The 19,060-nt window shown below is 42.3% G+C and overlaps 1 protein-coding gene across 2 annotated transcripts; it reads left to right on the top strand.

Annotated features, from left to right (window-relative positions):
• The first annotated feature begins 3,618 nt into the window (after positions 1–3,618).
• Tlr8 (toll-like receptor 8) lies at positions 3,619–18,702 on the top strand. Of its 2 annotated transcripts, none has more exons than XM_005411372.2 (2): positions 3,619–3,725; positions 14,297–18,702. In XM_005411372.2, exon 2 carries the CDS (start codon positions 14,303–14,305, stop codon positions 17,408–17,410), a length of 3,108 nt encoding a protein of 1,035 aa, XP_005411429.1. In that variant the 5' UTR covers positions 3,619–3,725; positions 14,297–14,302; the 3' UTR covers positions 17,411–18,702. The 2 variants fall into 2 exon arrangements, with proteins under 2 accessions (XP_005411429.1, XP_005411430.1); XM_005411373.2 differs by having other exon boundaries at positions 3,640–3,751.
• Positions 18,703–19,060: the final 358 nt, after the last annotated feature.

The following is a 19,060-nucleotide window of genomic DNA, read 5'->3' as shown; positions in this document are numbered from 1 at the left end:
CTTTGAAGTTAACAATGTGTAATATAACAACCACTGTTCATTCCTAACATTTTGTTTTGAGGCCCTGTATCATTTTTAATGTTCTTGCTTTATTTTGTTAATGTGTGTGATGTTGGTAGTTCGCTATTGCTGTGTTTTTTGTATTTTCTTTTAAATTAATTAAATAAATAAATAATCTAAAAAAAGAAGTGACAGCAACTCAGCAGAGGGAGCTGGTTCGCAGAGGAAGGGGTTCCAGGAAATGCCAGAACCAAGGTATGGACCCTCCGCAAGGACGGAAGATGTCCCCAGCCCAGAAACAAAGGATCCCAGAGTCTGCATGTCCTCTGGGGTTGGCCCTGGGAAGGCCTAACTGGCGTGCTCACTTCTACCATGGCAGGTGTATTAGCTCTTACAAGAGCTTGCAGGGCTAGGGCAAGGCTCCTCAGAAGACTGTTCATGCTCTGAATCAGATTTCATGCAGGACACAGAAATTTACAAGACTAATCTACAGTGGCTGCTTACAGAGTCAAATGTAGAAGAGTGCAAATGATCTGTCGGAATGCTAGAGATGTGAAGGATCCAGCCCAAAGCCTGGACCCCAGGGAAAGGTCCCATGGAGTCTGCATCAGAAGACCAAAGGACCCTCAATGGAAGATGAATGAGTCTGGGCTGGGATATTGATGAGTTGGTGCTAGAAGCTAAAGAGTCTGCAAAGAGCAAGGCAAAAACCAGAGCTCCTCCAAAGAGAACAGCCGGCGCTCTTCCGAGGAAAATCAGCTGAAATCCTTCCCTCCCGCTCTCTTTTATAAGGTTGTGGTTCTGACAACAACCGTCCCTAAAGTGTATCTTCCATGCCCAGAAGCACACTAACTCAATTCAGTTGGGAGTACCCCACTCAGGTTGACAGTCAGTTAACCCCCACGGCAGGAAACTAGGCAGAAGAGGGCTGGGTCTCAGGGGAGAGTCAGTTCTTCTTGGGTGGGGTGGGAATAAGGAAGGGACGCAACAAGAGGAAGATGGAGAAATGACAGAAGCATGTAGGGAACCCCAATCTCAGAAGAGAAGGGACCCGGGTCCTGCAGTCATCCCTGGAGACTTCACAGAGGCAACAGGATGTAGCACCTGCTCACTTCTCCTGAGGACCCTGGGACACTCAGGGAGGAAGGAACTTGACTTGAGAGGTTTACTTCAGGTCAGTGTAAGGAACCTCATCTGGTCAGAGGACACAAAGATCCCGAGAGTCAAGGGAAGACTGAGGGTGCACCCTCCCCAGAGCACAGCTAGTGCATGCTCCCCAGATATCAAGAAGCTCCCCAGATATCAACAGAGCGGTCTAGTTGATGTTCCACTTGTTTCTGGGGCATGGTTTTAGGCAGCCAAAGGCTCTGTAAGAGGGAGCTGGACTCAGGTGACAGAAGTAGGATCTCAGGCCCAGCCAGCAGTCAAGGTGAGGACACCCAAACACAAAAGACTTCACCCTCAACCTGTCCCTTTCACTACCCATGGGAAGAACCAAGAACGATGAGTAGACTGGCTCCCTCTTACCACTTCTCTTCTGGTGTTGTAACAGGAATAGTGAGACAGGAGTTAGGATTGTAGTAGGAAGTAGGGACAGTGGCCTCAAAATGGAATTGGGAAGCCCAAAACGAAGTCTTCTGAGTCAGGACCCTCCAGGGATCTTACAAAAATATCTGCCAGGTATCCTGCAGCTGTCGAATCTCTGCAGAGCATGATGAGGCGGGCCACTTGCTCAAGCATAGATAGGCTGTGCATGCACACTGGGTAGACACTGCATGAACGCTGCATAGAGTGGACCATAAAAGTAAGTAGTCTTTTATAGGTAGGGATCCTGCTGCTTACACAACAGCCTGAGCTCCCTTCTAAATCCCCCCAAAGAAAGAAAAAGCCCCCAAAGAAAGAAAAACTTTCATGGGTTTCCTACTCAGAACCCTCTTCCAGCTAGCAGGAGTTTTACTTGCTTGCTTTATATCTTTTATTTTCTTGCCTTCGTATCTTTTAAATAAATTTTCTCACACCCTCCCTCCTCTATCCAAAGTTTCATTCTTCTTCACTATGGGACACAACCCTGGCATTCAGTGACAGTGTCTCACAGAGATCGGACTTTGGTTTAAGAAGAGTGCCCTTAGGTCGTCTTAGGGAGAGTTCCAAACCTTACCATTCATCAAGGTTAGCAGATCCCCTGTCCCAGAACACACAGACCCCACTGAATCTGGCCACTTCCTGCTGTTGTCTGAGAGAGGCGGACACTTGTTCCAAGAGTTTAGCTTGGACCAGCAGGGGACTGGGGTCCAGGTCCCTGCCAGTGGAAAGTTGAGAGCCCGTAGTTGAGAGTAGAAGAGGTCATCCATCTCAGAATAATGGGGATCTCACAGAGCCTAGCCCACCATCTTGTCAGGACTGGGGTCCCAGGGCTCTGCTTACAGTCTGCAACCCGAGGGACCAACCATGTCTGTTTTAGGAGTTCCTGGAGCCAGGGCATCTGAAGGTTTAACCCAGAGCAGATGTCAGCAAACTATATCCTTTAAGCCTAATCTTGCTCAGAAGGAGGAAACAAATTTTACAGATGAGCATTTGCAATTGATTGGTAAAAAGGAATACTAAGTCCAGCTAATGGAATCAGGAAAAGGAAATTTTCTAGCCTCATGAGTGTTCATCACCCGTTCACTCATTCATTCAGTGAACTTTTTACTGAGCTCATACTATATGCCAGGTGATAGGTGAAGTACAAGGACATCTGAAGGAAAGATAACCTCTTTGTAGTGACAGCTAGCAGGTGACCCACACCCATCTGTGCTGCATGCTTCCCAGAAATGTATGGAATAAAGAGGAAGCAATGTTCATATTTACCTACATATAATGAGTTTCTGAAATCCTAATTTGGTTCAAATTTATGATAAGATTTTTATTTTTTAAGATAGTACACTGGAGTACTACTCTACTCTAAAGAAGGATAAGTTTGAGTAATTTGTAGGAAAATGGATGCACCTTGAAAAAATGTTAAGTGAAATAAATCAGATACACAAGCTTAAATATCACATGGTTTCTCTTACATGACAAGCCCAAAATATAAATAAATTAAAGAGGAAAATAAAAGATAGATAATAGCAAATAGGGAGACAGATCTTTTGCAAATGGGAAGAGGTCCGAGAGATAGAAGGAATGGGAAGAAGAGAAGATGATGTAAAAAGAATTCAAATGTGTTATGTTATGTACGTGTACCAACTACCAGCAGTAAGCATAATCGTTATGCATTGGAAACATGTACTGATTAAAGAAAGGATACACCAAGTTTCCTCTCTAAGGAAAAGAGTGTCCCTATTTTCTTTCCTTCATGTTCCTCCAATCCTGCTCTCCAGAACTAATTGATATGAACATTTCGGTGATAATCCCCATGGCTCACACACACACGCACACTCACACAAATACACATCAGCTCACAATAATAGCTGTAGAGATCTGGTCTGGGTTATATTTAAATCATTTTATAAAAGACTTTTTCTCCTATTTCAGTTTCAAAATTTTAAAGCAGAGTCAATAACTGATTTGGCAACAGTTAAGAAATCACAAGTTCCCTTCTTCTCACACAAACTTCTGCAAACTACATGGTAGGTTCCGCTGGTGGTAAAGGGACCTGTTTCAGGAAGTCAGCCAGTTTCTGCTCTCCAGAAGCCTACTGCACAGTGAGGACCCTTCTGTGCTCCTGCAAGTGGTGAGATGAGAAGGTAGGAGGGACATTAACTGCAAAGGGGTAAGCCTAACCCTGTCTGTTCTTTTAGCAAAGCTATCCAATAAACTATGTTTAACTGGCCCAGAAATCTGGGCTAGTGGCTACTGATGTGAGAAAAGAAATAATAAACGGTCAAGTATTAACAGGTTAAGTATCAAGACAACACTAACTACAGAAAAAAAGGCTTGGTGTTTCCTTCAAGTGTGTGTGAATGTTAGTGTAATGTAATTAGAGCAGTGATAATCTTATTATTTTGAACTGGAAAACAAGAAAATTCTAACATAGAAATTGAACCAGAACATTACTTTCTGGCCATGATTGAGGTAATATTCTCTGCTAGGACAACAGGCTTGCAAGTCAAAGGGGATAACAGCTTTTTACCTTGTTATTTCTATCAGAAAAGACAAACTCTCTCTTTTCACATGCGTGGAACAGTTGCTAGAGCCTAGTGAAACTTGTGCTTAACGGAACTACAAAAAACTTCATGTTCAATATTAATTGCCACTTCTCTTGTTCCAACTTCAAAGTAACATGTTACTATTTCTATAACTTCTATGGTGACTGGACATAACAGTCTGTTTTATTGCTGTCAAAAGCTGTCATATTTAAAAACAAATAAAATTTGCAAGTCTTTTTAAATGATATATTCCTTCTAGAAAATTCAGTGATTTTTAAAAGCAATTGAAAAATCTGATTTCAAGACAATTTCACCATAAATCAGGCCTACATGTATAAGCAATGTATTGTCTCACTAGTGTAAGAACTTGAAAGAGGGAATAAAAACGAGGAGGTATGACAGACATTGTGAAACGAAAGGAAAATGCTCAAAAGTAAAAGGCCACTGGGGTGTGGGAAAAGAGAAGGGAAAGAAGGAGAAATTATGTATGTATGTATATACAGGATAGTTAACATAGTTGTGCTACTACCTTCTATTGTTTTACTGAAAGGAACAGTCAATGATTACCTGTCTGATCAATCTTGCATGTCTCTATTTGTTTTCCTGAGAAACCACATTGAAGATATCAATACATATTACAACACCCATTGTTAATTTCCTACCACTTTGTCTAACTCTGTATTGTTTGTATTGTTCTTATACTATTCTGTAAATGGATGTCTGTTTGTTAATATGTTTTCCCTCTTTTATTTTTGTATTTCTTTTTAGGTACTGGGAATCAAACTCAGAACCTTGTGCTTGCCAGGCAGGCACTTGTGCCAGTGAGGTATATCCCCAGCCCCCTCTTTAATTTTTAAAATAAATTTAAAAAAAGGAGAACTTCACCAAAATTTACCATATATTTCTTCTGAGTCATTTAGAATTTGATAAAGTCTTTGGAGTTTTTTTTGAAAAAATTTAATTCATATTTAAGTTTTAAAGTTAATTTTTCTACTTATTTGATGTCCATTGTGGATCTTGAAGATAAATTATTTCTGCATTAATATTTTATGATGCTTTATTTAACTGCATTGATCCATGTAGGGTTGGACCAACTGGGCCAATGATACCTGTGAAACGGCAGTTGAAGTTACCCACTTTCCACTTGATGAATTCCTGTGATAGTCAGTATAGTTGTATCATAAGAAAATAAAATGTAGAATAATAATAGAATCAAATTAAACTTGGAAAAATGTCTACCTCACTCCCATTGACAGCAGAAAGAGGTCAAGGAGACAAATTAGAATCACAGGGAGCATTTTAAAAGTCCTGCTGCTCAAGCTGAACCCAGGATGCATGAAATCAGAATCTCCTGGAATGTACCTGGGAATCTGTGGCTTTTAAAATTCCCAAGTATCTCCAGTGGGCAGCCAAAGTTAAGAACCATTTTCTCAGAGTGACACATGAAGTTTCTCGGTCCTTGTGTTAACAAGCATCATCATTTCTTGGGAGGAGAGAGAAGATTCTGGAAAGACCAGAAACTTATTCATTAGCCACTTTGGTTTGACTTTGAAAGCAAAATGAAAGAAGTCCCGGGAAGACTTCTCTGACAACTGAGGGTGTGGATAAGGCTGAGGGCAGTTGATGGAGTTCATGCTCCTCCTTCAATAAGTGCTTTTCATCGTTCACATAATAATCCTAAAAACTGCAAATTTAAGAAAGGAAATGCAGTTCCACAGGAAACCCCACACTCACAGTGCATCTTCCAGGGAAGGAGCTCCTGATCCACGCTTACTCTTTGAAACTCCAATAATACTTTAAATGCATCGAAGTATCGCTTACAGGGTCCTTTGAGGGGGAAAATCATTGTAAAGTGATGTCTTTTGCACTCAACTGAGTTATTGAATGCAGTTATAGAATTTATTTTCAAACTCTATATTTCAAACTAGGCCAAGGACCTAATCTCTGTAGCTGTAACTAACGACTATTCAGAGCTATACACATGGTAAATTTAAGTGCATAACCTGTGTTCTGGATAGGCTAGGCAACCACAAGCTGTGTTGACTTTTCAGATAGCTACAGAGAGCTGCTAGGTGGTGTATGCATCTAAAATCAGTGGATTTCTTGTTGTACTATGGAATGTCAGGGACTCTAGTTGTTCTCTGTGGTAGCCTGGTCAGTACAGAAAGGCAAGTGGGAAAATTTGTTCCCAGTATTCGAACTCCATAGTATTCGAGATACAGCTACGATGCCGGTGCTGATCATTGAAATGAGATAGTTGCCAATGAGACCGTTGGCCCAGTGCTTCTGATTCACTAACGACTCAGCTAGATCCAGGCTCAGTTTCAGCTCTGCCACCTACCAGCACAGTGACCTTTGGTCAGTTCACCCCTCTGAGAATCAAATTCCATGAGTGCGAAGTAAGGGCTTATGATACCATCCACCTCTTTGATGTTTAAGAGGATGAAATGAGAAAATGCAGGACTTGTGCTTGCCCCAGTGTTTGCCCCATGGAAAGCACTCCTCAAATGCTCCCTACCATATTCCTGGGATCCAAGCTGTGCATGTGAAATCAGGGTCCATCACTTCCATGATGGGTGCATTTACTCTTGTTGTTACCTTTTGTCTTCCAAAGCTATTTGTGAATTCATCAAATTTGGAATGGATACAATTAAGTATCTACTATTAACAGAAAATTTCATCTAACATGTCAAATTGTATTGGCAGAGCCATTTCTTAATTAATTTACTGTCATAATGAACCAACAGTCAACATTGTTAATGATGAATGAATCAGAATCCATTAAAAATCAGGAATAATTATGATTTGACAAAAATTAAGTTCTGGTTGAATCCCACATTCCAGTACAGCTAGGTCACTCAGTTGGGGGATCAATTGCCTTTGATAAGCGACAGGTTTTCTTGGTATTGGAGAGTTAGGGGGCATCAGCTGGACCATCTCCAGAAAAGTGTTCAGCCTGGGAGAGGGTCTGAAACAAATCACAACTTGTCAAAGGAGACCCAGCTCATCTGGAAGGAAGTCTTTGAGCAGGGAGAAGGGAGGGATCATCGTTGCAAAATGGCTGTCTGCAGTAAAGAGCTAAGGCAAGATAAAAAGTGTCATTGTCCTGGAGGGGCCCTCTCCACAGGTCGCCTAGGCTACCTTTGTGCTGAATCGTGGGAGATTTATTTCAGTCTCGCCTGGGGTTGCTGCGGTCTCTGTGGCCAAGCACCTAGTCTCTGCCCTGCCTGCAAGTCTCCCTGCAGCAGGAGCCAATCCTTAGCTAGGGCACACTTTCTGAGGTGCTCTTCAAGCTACACTGGTGTTTGTCTGTGTAGCAGCAGGGTTCAAACTCAGGGCTTCATGCACGTTAGACAAGCACTCTACCACTGAGCTACAACTCCAGCGCTGCACCGGTGTTTTTTAAATGTGTGTTAGCAGCCAGGTGTGGTGATGCATGTAATCCTAGCACCCTGGGAGGCTGAAGCAGGAGAATTGCAAATTCAAGTCCAGCCTGGACAATTTAGCAGAAACCCTGTCTCCAAAATTAAAAAAGACTGAGGCTGGGGGTGTAGATCTCAATGAGATGGCCTTGGGTTCAATCCCCAGTAAAATAAAATAACCAAATGTTTATTAGCTGCCCATTTGGGTTTAGCTGGAGAGGAAGATTTGGGTGAGGACTCGCAGAAGTTGTTTCTCTTGTGCAAAGCATGCAGGAGAGAACTGGTGGGTTTGTACTGTGGACCCAACCAATGAACAGGAAACAGAAAACTTGCTATGAAAGCCATTCCTCAGTAGCAACAGCTATAGCTGACCAAGAGGGAAGTTAGCAGAATTTTTGGTTATGGTTCATACATCATTTTTGAAGAAAGGGGTTCTGTGTTTCTCTGGGTGCTCAAGGCAACAGCCCATGAAATATGTGAACTGCACAGACACTGCCATCCTCCTTGGGGAATTCTGGGCAGTGAGTTTGGGGCTGTGGCCAGACAGAGGCTTTGTCTGGCAGTTCTGATTGTGCTGGTGAGGGCTTCCACCGAACAACTCTTTCTTCCCTGCTCTCTGCTCTTGCTGCATCAGTTTCCTAGGACGACAGTAATAAGGTGCCCCAAACTTTGTGGCCTGAACCACAGGCATTTACTGTCTCCCATTTCTGAAAGTCAAGAGTTTGAAATCAAGGTATGACCAACAGACTGGCTCCCTCTTGGGCACTCAGAAGGAAAAGCTATTTCACACCCCTCGGCCAGCTTCCAAGAGTGGCTGTCCGTCTTTGATGTTCCCTGGCTGGCCCCTGTTCTCCTCTTGGTCATCTTTCTTGTGGGTTACCAGAAAGGTGACAAGCCACTGGAGTAGGGCTCACCTTCAGCCAGTAGGACCTCATTTTAACTTAATTACATCTACAAAGTACAAATAAGGTCACATTCACAGTTCTGGGCATTAGGTCTTTGATGTATTTGGAGGGACACTCTCCCTTTTAAACCCTCTATTCTGCTATTTCTACTCCATCCTGGTCCCGATCCTGGTCCCTGTCACTTCATCAACTCCTAATCTAATACTTACCTTCTAGTAAGTATCCCCTCCTTATCTGAACTAGTTGCCCACAGCCTGATCTGAGCTCCATTACTTGATCCTTGACAACTACAGTGACCCCTCTTGAGGTGTAGAAGGCTCAGGGCCAAGGAACCACAATTCTTTAAGGAAAGGTTTGTGTTTCTTTTAAAATCAGGCAAATAATGAATATAATGCAACCTTGGTCATATTTGTCTTTTACCAATACAACAACAAATGTAGTCTGTACTATTTTTTGAATGGAGGAAGGGACTCCTGAAGGCCAAAGTTCCTCAGGCCCACTGACATCATAACTTGGCCCTCCCGATAACCTGACGTTCCATTTTCTGATGTAGTGGAGATACGAATGTAAGCTCAGGAATTACTAACTCTTGCATCCCCAGGCAAGAAGCTTGAAGCAGTGACTCACAATCTCTTTTCTGAAACTCGTGGGCCAGAATTGTGTCGAAGTTCAGAATTCATATTTTGGCACAACAGTATGCTACATATATGATGTATTACAAAACACTTCTGAGAGTTCTGGGTCATTAGCTGTCACCCACAGGGGTGTTTCTGGTGCAAGACATCAATGCCCACTCTGAGTGGATAATGAAAGTTTATAGTAGCCATGAGTCAACTTAAATCAGCTTTTGCTGCCAAGGAAATTATGGGGGAAAAAAAAAAACACAACAAAAAATCCTCCAGAGGCATAAGAACTTTCAGGATTTCAAAATTGCAGAGAGCGGGCTGAGAATCTGTACAAAATAGGATTAGGAAAATGAGTCATAAACCATTGTCCTGGGAGCCGGAAGGCCTCATTGTACCAAGTCCTCCTCTTCTATTTTCTTTTTGCTCATTTCCACCTCTAGTTTTCAGCTGGGGGTGGTGGCACACACTTGTAATCCCAGCAACTGGAAAGCTGAAGCAGGAGGATTTCTGTGAACTCAAGCCAGCCTGAACTACATAGTGAGACCCTGTCTCAACCCCCACCCTCTCCCGTACTAAAAAAATCTCTGTTTTTCACTTTGAAGGAAGTCCTCAGGCATCTGGTGCTGGCTATTTCATGTCAACAGCGGGCACCACAGGGCTAAGCTGAAGCCCCACTAGTACGAATGGGGTGTCCCATTCAGTGAGTCTCAGCACACGAAGAGGGATGTGTTTCTGCTTGTTAGTCAGGCTGTGCCCCATGTGATTGGGACATCTGTTCTATTGTGCAAGGCCATGAGTAAAGGAGGCAAGAGAGGGCACTGGCTTTAAGTGCAAATTGTGAGGAAGGGCAGGGGCACCAGCAAAGCTCAGTAAAATCAAGATAAATAACATTTAAATGCCTTATTTAAAAAAAAAAAATCAACAAACTGCAGCCACAGACAAGGTGCCTACTTGAGTGACTAGAATTGTACTGGAACCAGAACCAGGCTGAGGAAGAGGTAAATGACACTGAGGCTTGCAAGTGGCGGGGCGTCTCTTGTCTCTGTTCATCATGGATTTTAATTTCTGAATCGTCTTCATATTGGTGACTAAGTTTTCTGGTGTCCCTTACGTCGTGTGCTCCTGGCATGTGCCTCAGTAACCTCACCTGGCCCCGTTCTGCTATTTGCTGCTCTGTTTTCCCGGAGCAAGGTCCTCTGATCTCTTACTGGCAGTGCCAGGCCAGGGTATTCATAAGGCAGGGAATACCCAAGCTCCCAGAGCTAGGGAAGAGAGAGGATGGGGTTGAGGGCTGTACCCACAGACCACCTTGTAACCCTAGTGCTATCCCCATGGCAGTTCTCCGACTCCACTTTACCCAAAGCACTTGATTTCAACTTGCAAGACACTAAGCCTTAGGGAAAGGACGGGGAGAGGCTCCTCATGCAGATTAAGTCACCCCTTTCTCCAGCTTGAGCTGGCTGCCACCTCCAGGTGCCTGTGGCCTCCAGTTCCCACCTCTTCCCAGGTTGTCCCTAAGGGTTCAGCCTTCTCTGCCACCTGCTGTCCGTCTTGCTCCTTTAGATCATCCCAAACCTTGTGGATTCTGTTCCTTTACTGTGTTTAGTGGAAGCATTCAGTTGTCATATTCAACCAACCAACAAGTCAGTCTCTCTCTCTCTCTCTCTCTCTCTCTCTCTCTCTCTCTCTCTCTCTCTCTCTCTCTCCCTCTCTCTCTCTCTATTTCTATAGTTGCACTTTTCCCTCTACTTTGTTAGCAGAGTTGCCATTTCTCTTTTTTATGTGCATGGTTACTATTTCTGTATTTTGACTGAGTGCCTATCATTTCAGGTTTGCCAGGATAGATGGGTTTTATTTATTTGTTATACTACAGTGAGAGTGAACACTCTAGCTGGGGCTGCCACTCAGTAGTAGAGTGCTTGCCTAACATGCAGGAGGCCCTGGGTTTTGCCCAGGACTCTAAAAAAGAGTGGGAGAGGAAGAGGGAAGGAGGTGGGGAAAGAAAGGGGGAAAGGGGGAGGGAGAGGAGGAGAGGGAAAAAAAGAAGCAGAGGGAGGGGGAGGGGAGAGGGAGAGAGAGAATATGAGAATGCATTCTCCTTCATATTCTTTTCATTTTGTGTGGGAACAGATTCCCTTTGATATCCTTTCGGACTCAGAGATTTTGGCAGAAAGAAACATGGGTGTGGCTGAGAGGAAGACCTCAGCTGGCTGAGCAAATGCAGCTCTTGCTGGGTCTTGTGGTCTCTCTCTCTCTCTCTCTCTCTCTCTCTCTCTCTCTCCCCCTCAAACTCTCAGAGGTCCTGCATGGAATGTAGACGCTTAAACTATCAGTGGTTTCCTCTGAACTTCTTTGCTAACTATGTAGCTATTCACCCTTGTCTGCTGTCCTCACTCATGGCCTCTGCAGATTTGGGTTACTCATAATTTGTCAACTCATGTTCATACTTCTGGACTGTTTGATGGGAAGGTTGCATTAGGAACCTCAAGCTCTTTGCTTAGGGGTGTTTTGTTCATTTCCCTGTCCATAACTTACTTTAAATTACTTTAGACTCCTGAAGAGGCCATTTTCATCCTGAAGGAACTTTCAGTACATTTCTCTCGATCTCTAGCGACCCCTAGAGGTTTTTCTCCTCAGTTGCTCTGCTTCGCCTGAGAGAATTGTATTTGAAATTAAATGTGGAGACCTTACCTTCAGGCTAGTGAGGCCAGAGAGGATGGCCAACTTATCCATCCAAAGATATCTCACCTAGCGATGGATACCTTCTGGAATCTGACCTCGCTCTGATATGTTCCTCATGAGCCTCTTTAAAATTAACGTTTTTATTAATTTATGGCTCAAAATTGTACTAGGAATCTGATAAGCGCCACCTCAGTCCCATGGTCAAAGTCCACATCAACAGGGAAAGTTCTGTCGACAGCACGCACTCTCGGCACTGGAACGGCCTTTCACCGCGACGTCTTCCTCTCCCGAGACCACGCTGAGCCTGGAGACCCCTGTCAGGCTGCCTCTGCAGAGCTGCATGTTTTTAAACCATACGTTAGCATAGAAACTTATTTTCTACGTGTGCATTCATTGTCTATTTGTGCATAACAAACAGTTTCCAAACAAAAAGGTTTCCAGTATCACCAATTTCTACCTCAAATTTCCGTTGTTTAGAATCTGGACGGGCTTTCCTGAGTTTTCTGCTCTAAGTTTCTTAAGGCTGAAGTCAAGGTACTGGCCAAATTGGGTTTTCATTTGGAAGTTTTGAGTAAAACTCCTCTTCCAATTTCACTCAGATTGTGCATCGACTTTAGTTCCTTCCACCTATCGTAGGACTGCAGCCCCTGTTTCCTGCTAGCTGTCACAGAGAGGCACTCTTGGCTTCTAAAGTCTCCTAATATTCCTTGCCATGAGACCTCTTCATCTTTAAGTCAGCATGGTGCATCCAATTCTTGTCAGGCTTCCAGTCTTTCAGACTTTCTGGCAGTAGCCGGAGAAAACTCTCTGCTTTTAAAGGCTCCTATTAGTAAGCCCTTCCAGAAAACCTCCCATTTGCCATATAATACAACACAAACATAGAGGAAATACCAGGGTCAAAATCTTTGGGGCTTGTCTTCAAATTCCCTCTACCACACCAGGTAAAGCAGCACCTTCTTTTAGTACAAGTTAAACATCAAGCAGTAGCACCTCAATACTGCTGTGTTTGAAAGTAAGTATTAACAACTGAAAATGTCTGAGAGTTCTGTTCTACTTTAATTTTCATCTCAGAAGGAGCTGAATTTGCCTCAACCATTCGAAATGGGCAGTAGTTACTGATCCTCAGAACACCTGACATCCACATAAAATTTTTTTGTATCACTTGAGGGTGTAACACGTAAAGGTGCTAGTTTACCAGCCCCAAAGTGTAGGAAAATGTAAAAAGAGAGTACTTTTCTGCTTTAGCTCACAATGAAGACGTGAGTTGGGCTTTGATGAAAAGTCTAATTTAGTCTAGTTGGTCTCCATGGCCAGTGAAACAAGATTTTAAGAGTCCTCTCAACCACAACCCTTGATCAAACCCATCACATAAATCTGTTTACCGCATTGTGTGGTTACCAAAAGCAATGCATTCAGCCCCTCCTATATTAAAAATAGTCATAGAAAGTGAGCACTCTACTAAGTGCTATAGTGGACGTGTATAAGTATAAAGCAGCACCTCTTCTTTAAGAAAACCTTCAAAACTAAAAAATGACTCGTTGTCAATGTAGGTATAAGAGTCATATGAGAGGTAGTTATCCCACAATTTGCTGAGTGCAATCTACATTTGAAGTGCTATACTGGCCTGGGGATTTCAAAAGGAAATTGTATAGCATGATGGTCATTGGTTGAAAACATATATTGAAGGTTGGAGATATAGCTCTGTGGCAGAGCATTTGTCTAGCATGCAGGAGGCCCTGGGTTCAATCCTTAGCACAGAAAAAACATGGAACCAGATTGGTTCACATCTCAGGCCAGTACTATACTGTCTTTCTGAAAGTTATGTAAGCATTAGAGTTTGTCTCTTCATCTGCAAAATATGGATATTAATAAGGCCTACCTTCCTGTGAGCCTGTGAGCTTCAGTGGGTGAAGAAGTGCTTCTGAAACACCTAGCACAGTGCCTGATACTCAATTGTCTACTTACTCAGTTGTCCACTTTCTAGTCATGGAAGGAGATCAGAGAACTTTGTACATAGCATCACAGAGGTACTGAAAAAATGCAGGAAACACCCATGAGAGATGTGGTTGTACGGATAAGATGGCAATAACTCTGGCTTGAATGTCTTGGATGATCATTTAATAGAAGCAGTATCTGGTACCTCCTTTGGGGCTTCCTAAAGTTTCATCAAGAGTTGTGCCAATAGGTTCATGTTATAAAGATATAGCATGCTGTGCTTACCACCTAACTCATAACTATGATCCAGCCTGGCTCTGTGCGGTGGGGTGGGTTCATCTTGATTAACGTCTCTGCTAAAACTTCTCCAGTCTTATCATCATAATTGTAGATAACTTCATCTTCTTTTAGCACATGAGGCTGAGCACAGTACAAGAGTAAAATGGTTCTAAACTTAATTTGATGCATGTGTTTAACTGTTAAGAGAATTCACACTTCAAAACTCATACGCGAATGGTGAAGTACTGTTCAATTCATCGTGAAATGCCTGACAAATATGGCTATTCTAATATCGGACTTCCATTTGTTATCTTCCTCAGGAAAACATGTCCCTTCAGTCTTCAGTTCTGACCTGCATTTTCCTGCTTATCTCTGGTTCCTGTGAGATCTTTGCTGAATATTCAAGAAGCTTTCCTTGTGATGAGAGTAGGCAGAATGCCTCTGTCATTGCGGAATGCAACAACCGTCGACTGCAAGAAGTCCCCAAAACAGTGGGGAGAAACGTGACAGAACTGGACTTGTCTGACAATTTCATCACACACATAACAAATGAATCCTTTCAAGGGCTGCAGAAGCTCAGTAGACTAAATCTGAATCACAATGCCAATCAGCAGCACCAGAATGAAAATCCTGGTATAATCAAAAATGGCATGAACATAACAGATGGTGCATTCCTCAGCTTAAAAAACCTAAAGGAGTTGCTGTTGGAAGACAACCAGCTATACAAAATGCCCACTGGTTTGCCAGGGTCTTTGAGAGAACTTAGCCTAATTCAAAACAATATAATTTTGGTAACTAAAAATAACACTTCGGAACTTAAAAATTTGGAAAAATTCTATTTGAGCTGGAACTGCTACTTTGAATGTAATAAAACATTTGAAGTGGAAGATGGGACTTTTGAAAAGCTTACAAACTTGAAGGAGCTGTCACTATCTTTCAATACTCTTATCCATGTGCCACCCAAATTACCAAGCTCCCTAGTAAGACTTTATCTGAGTAATGCCAAGATTAAAACCATCGGTCCAGAAGACTTCAAGGGGTTGGTGAATTTATCATCACTAGATTTAAGTGGCAACTGTCCGAGGTGTTTCAATGCACCGTTTCCTTGCACACCTTGTGAGGGGGATGCTTCACTGAAGATACACCCTCTAGCTTTTCAAAATTTGACCAACCTTCACTACCTAAACCTCTCCAGCACTTCCCTCCAAACTGTTAATTCTACCTGGTTTGACAATATGCCTTATCTGAAAGAACTGCATCTTGAATTCAACTATTTAGTGCAAGAAATAGCTTCTGGGGCATTTTTAACAAAACTGCCCAATTTAAAAATACTAGATTTATCATTTAACTATGTAAAGAGAGAATATTTACAATACATTAAACTTTCTCCCAACTTCTCGAAGCTTACATATCTGGAGGCATTGCATTTAAGAGGTTATGTGTTCCAGGAACTCAGAAGAGAGGATTTCCAGCCTTTGATGGGTCTTTCACACTTAAAGACCATCAATTTTGGCATTAACTTTATCAAGCAAATTGATTTTAACATCTTCAAAAATTTCTCCAGCCTGAAGGTTATCTACTTGTCAGAAAACAGAATATCGCCCTTGGTAGATGATACCAGGCAGAATTCTGCAAACGAATTCCCTTTGCAAAAACACAACCGTAAGCCACGCTCAACAGATTCCGAGTTTGACCCACATTCAAATTTTTATCATCCAACTCATCCTTTAATGAAGCCCCAATGTACCAAGTATGGAAAAGCCTTAGATTTAAGTTTGAACAGTATTTTCTTTATCGGCAGAAAGCAGTTTGAAGATTTTCAAGACATTGTCTGCTTAAATCTGTCTTCCAATGGCAATGGTCAAGTGTTCAATGGAAGTGAATTTTCAACCGTGAGTCAGGTCAAATATTTGGATTTGACCAACAACAGGCTGGACTTTGATGATGATAATGCTCTCAGTGAACTGCGCAACTTAGAAGTGCTAGATCTCAGTCGTAATTCACACTACTTCAGGATAGCAGGTGTGACGCATCGTCTCGGATTTCTTGAAAATTTAACTCACCTCAAGGTTTTAAATTTGAGCTACAACAGCATTTATACCTTAACAGAGGAAAATGAACTGAAAAGCAAGTCCCTGGAAGAACTAAACTTCAGTGGAAACCGTCTTGACCTTTTGTGGAAAGCTGGAGATACCAGGTACTGGCCCATTTTTAAACGCCTCAACAACCTGAGGCGGCTCGACTTATCTGACAATAACCTTCAGCGGATCCCAAATGAGGCATTCCTGAACTTGCCTAAGCGTCTCACCCATCTCTATTTAAAAGACAATATGTTAAATTTCTTCAATTGGACATTGCTCCATCACTTTTCTCAGCTCCAGGTGCTTGATCTAAGTGGAAATCAGTTGTCCTCTTTAGCTAGCAGCCTGTCTAGATTGACATCTTCTCTTCAGACGCTGCTGCTGAGCCAGAACCAGATTTCCCACCTGCCTTCTGGCTTCCTCTCAGGAGCCAGCAGTCTGATGCACCTGGATTTAAGCTCCAACCTGATAAAGATGATCAACAAATCCACACTACAGACCAAGACCAGCATCAATTTAACTTCTTTGAAACTGGACGGAAACCCTTTCGACTGTACATGTGACATTGGAGATTTTCGAAGATGGATAGATGAAAATCTGAATGTCACAATTCCTAGATTGGTAGATGTGATTTGTGCCAGTCCTGGAGACCAAAGCGGGAAAAGCATTGTGACTCTAGAGCTAACAACTTGTGTTTCAGATAGCATTGCAGCAGCCCTCTTTTTCTGCACATTCTTTATCACCACCTCCGTTATGTTGGTTGCCTTGGCTCACCATATGTTTTACTGGGATGTTTGGTTTATGTATCAAATGTGTTCGGCTAAGGTAAAAGGCTACAGGTCTCTTTCCACATCCCAAACTTTCTATGATGCTTACATTTCTTACGACACCAGAGATGCCTCTGTAACTGACTGGGTAATAAATGAACTACGATACCACCTGGAAGAGAGCGAAGACAAAAATGTTCTCCTTTGTTTAGAGGAGAGGGATTGGGACCCAGGATTAGCCATCATCGATAACCTTATGCAGAGCATAAACCAGAGCAAGAAAACAATATTCGTTTTAACCAAAAAATATGCAAAAAGCTGGAACTTTAAAACGGCTTTCTACTTGGCCTTGCAGAGGCTAATGGATGAAAACATGGATGTGATTCTGTTCATTCTCCTGGAGCCCGTGTTGCAACATTCCCAGTACTTGAGGCTGCGGCGGCGGATCTGTAAAAGCTCCATCCTCCAGTGGCCTGACAACCCCAAGGCAGAAGGCTTGTTTTGGCAAAGTCTGAAGAATGTGGTCTTAACTGAAAATGATTCCCGTTATAACAATCTGTATGTCGATTCCATTAGGCAGTACTAACTGATATTAGGCCAAGGTTCAGCACTAGAATAAAAACACAATGATCATTCTCCCTTAGTCATCTATTGCTATGGAACAAATTACCCCACCACTTGGTAGTGTAAAAAGACCTACATTTGTGATCGCAGTGTCTGGAGCTCAAGAGTCCAGGCACAGAATATATGGGCTCCATGATGCAGGGTCCCTCAGAGGCTGCAATGGGGGAGTGGCCAGGGTGTCTGTCATCTCTGGGATTAGGATCCACTTCTGCCCTCATGCGCCCCGTGACTGTTTTCTGGATTCAGCTTTTCCTGGGCTATTGGCGAGAGGCTCCTTTCCATTTCCTGTTACATGGCCCTCTCTCATCAGGCATGCTGTTTCATCAAAGCTAGCAAGAGACAGAGGTCACTAGCAAGAGTAAGCCACATTTTTTTGTGGTCTATTCGTGGGAATGATAGCCCATCATGTTAGCTATATTCTGCTTTGAAGTCAACCACAGATAGCACCAGCTCAGGGGCAGTCGTCTCCTCAGTCCAGGAAGACAGTTGAAGACCAAGGTAGTGGCGCTGTGATGAAGTTGACCGGGGAAAACAATCTGTGGCTGATATAAGTGATTGTCTCAGTCAGCCAGTGACTGTTATATCTGGGCTGCCGTCTAGAGACAGCCGGCCATCTTGGTCACAGACAGTGAATACCAGGAAGTGGAGATCACCGTGGGCCATCTTAGCAGTCAACCCACTACACCTGCTTTTCAATGTAAGTGCTTTTGCCACTGTAACTGATGGTTTTGATATAAAATTGTTTTTAGATTGATCATATACATATGTATATATATATATATGTTACTGTGATTGTACTAGTCTGTCTTTTACAATTACTTTTACAAATATTAGCTATAATATTTGACTTTTAAAGTTGAGATGTCATGTAAAAGCTGAAATCGATGTTTTAATATCTTTATTTCCTAACAGTCTTTAACATATGCATCTAAATTGAAACTTTTGGGGTATTTGTTAACATTTGCTATAAATCTTAAACATGATTATTAAACTCTTTTCATTGTATATGACAAAGTTATGATAATTATACTGTGTGGAAATAGTGCTACAATAGAAAATAAATTGCTATTATGTTGGGTTTTTTGAGAATATTTTAAACTTTGTAGGAATGAAAGAGGAAGCAGCTTTCATAGTAAGGTAATTATTAATAAAGAAATTGATTCTCCCTTGTTTTCATACTCAAAAGACATAAAGTCAGATGACCTTGGTGTCCTTTACTCAATTCTTCCAAATAAAACTCTTTGTCACACCTTACCTCCTCCGTTGTCCCCATAGTTCCTCTGCATCAGTTCATAGCATCCTCTGAGCAAGATAGGTGTGAATTGTGAAGCAGCTTATGAAACTTTATAATAGATATTATGAAAGGAAAGGAAACTTCTCAAAAGGAAAGAACAACTGAGATGGGAGAAAGGAACAAAGAAGGAAGAGGAAATATATACACATACACACACACACACACACAAGCTAGCTAAGATAATTGTACTACTAATTTCCCTTAATTTATTGAAAGGAACAGTTAATACTTAATTGTCTGACCAATTTTGCATGCCTCTATCTAGTTACCTGAGCAACCTCTTTGAAGAGAACAACATGCAATATAAGAACTATTGTT

Source organism: Chinchilla lanigera, unplaced genomic scaffold (genome assembly GCF_000276665.1).
Source record: "Chinchilla lanigera isolate Chin_1 unplaced genomic scaffold, ChiLan1.0 scaffold00143, whole genome shotgun sequence".
Taxonomy (NCBI): domain Eukaryota; kingdom Metazoa; phylum Chordata; class Mammalia; order Rodentia; family Chinchillidae; genus Chinchilla; species Chinchilla lanigera.
Note: the sequence above shows the minus strand (reverse complement) of the source record. Positions and strands in the feature narration are given on the sequence as shown.

Coding starts and splice junctions, on each gene's coding strand:
- Tlr8 (XM_005411372.2), top strand. CDS start 14,303: ATGTCCCTTCAGTCTTCAGTTCTGACCTGCATTTTCCTGCTTATCTCT.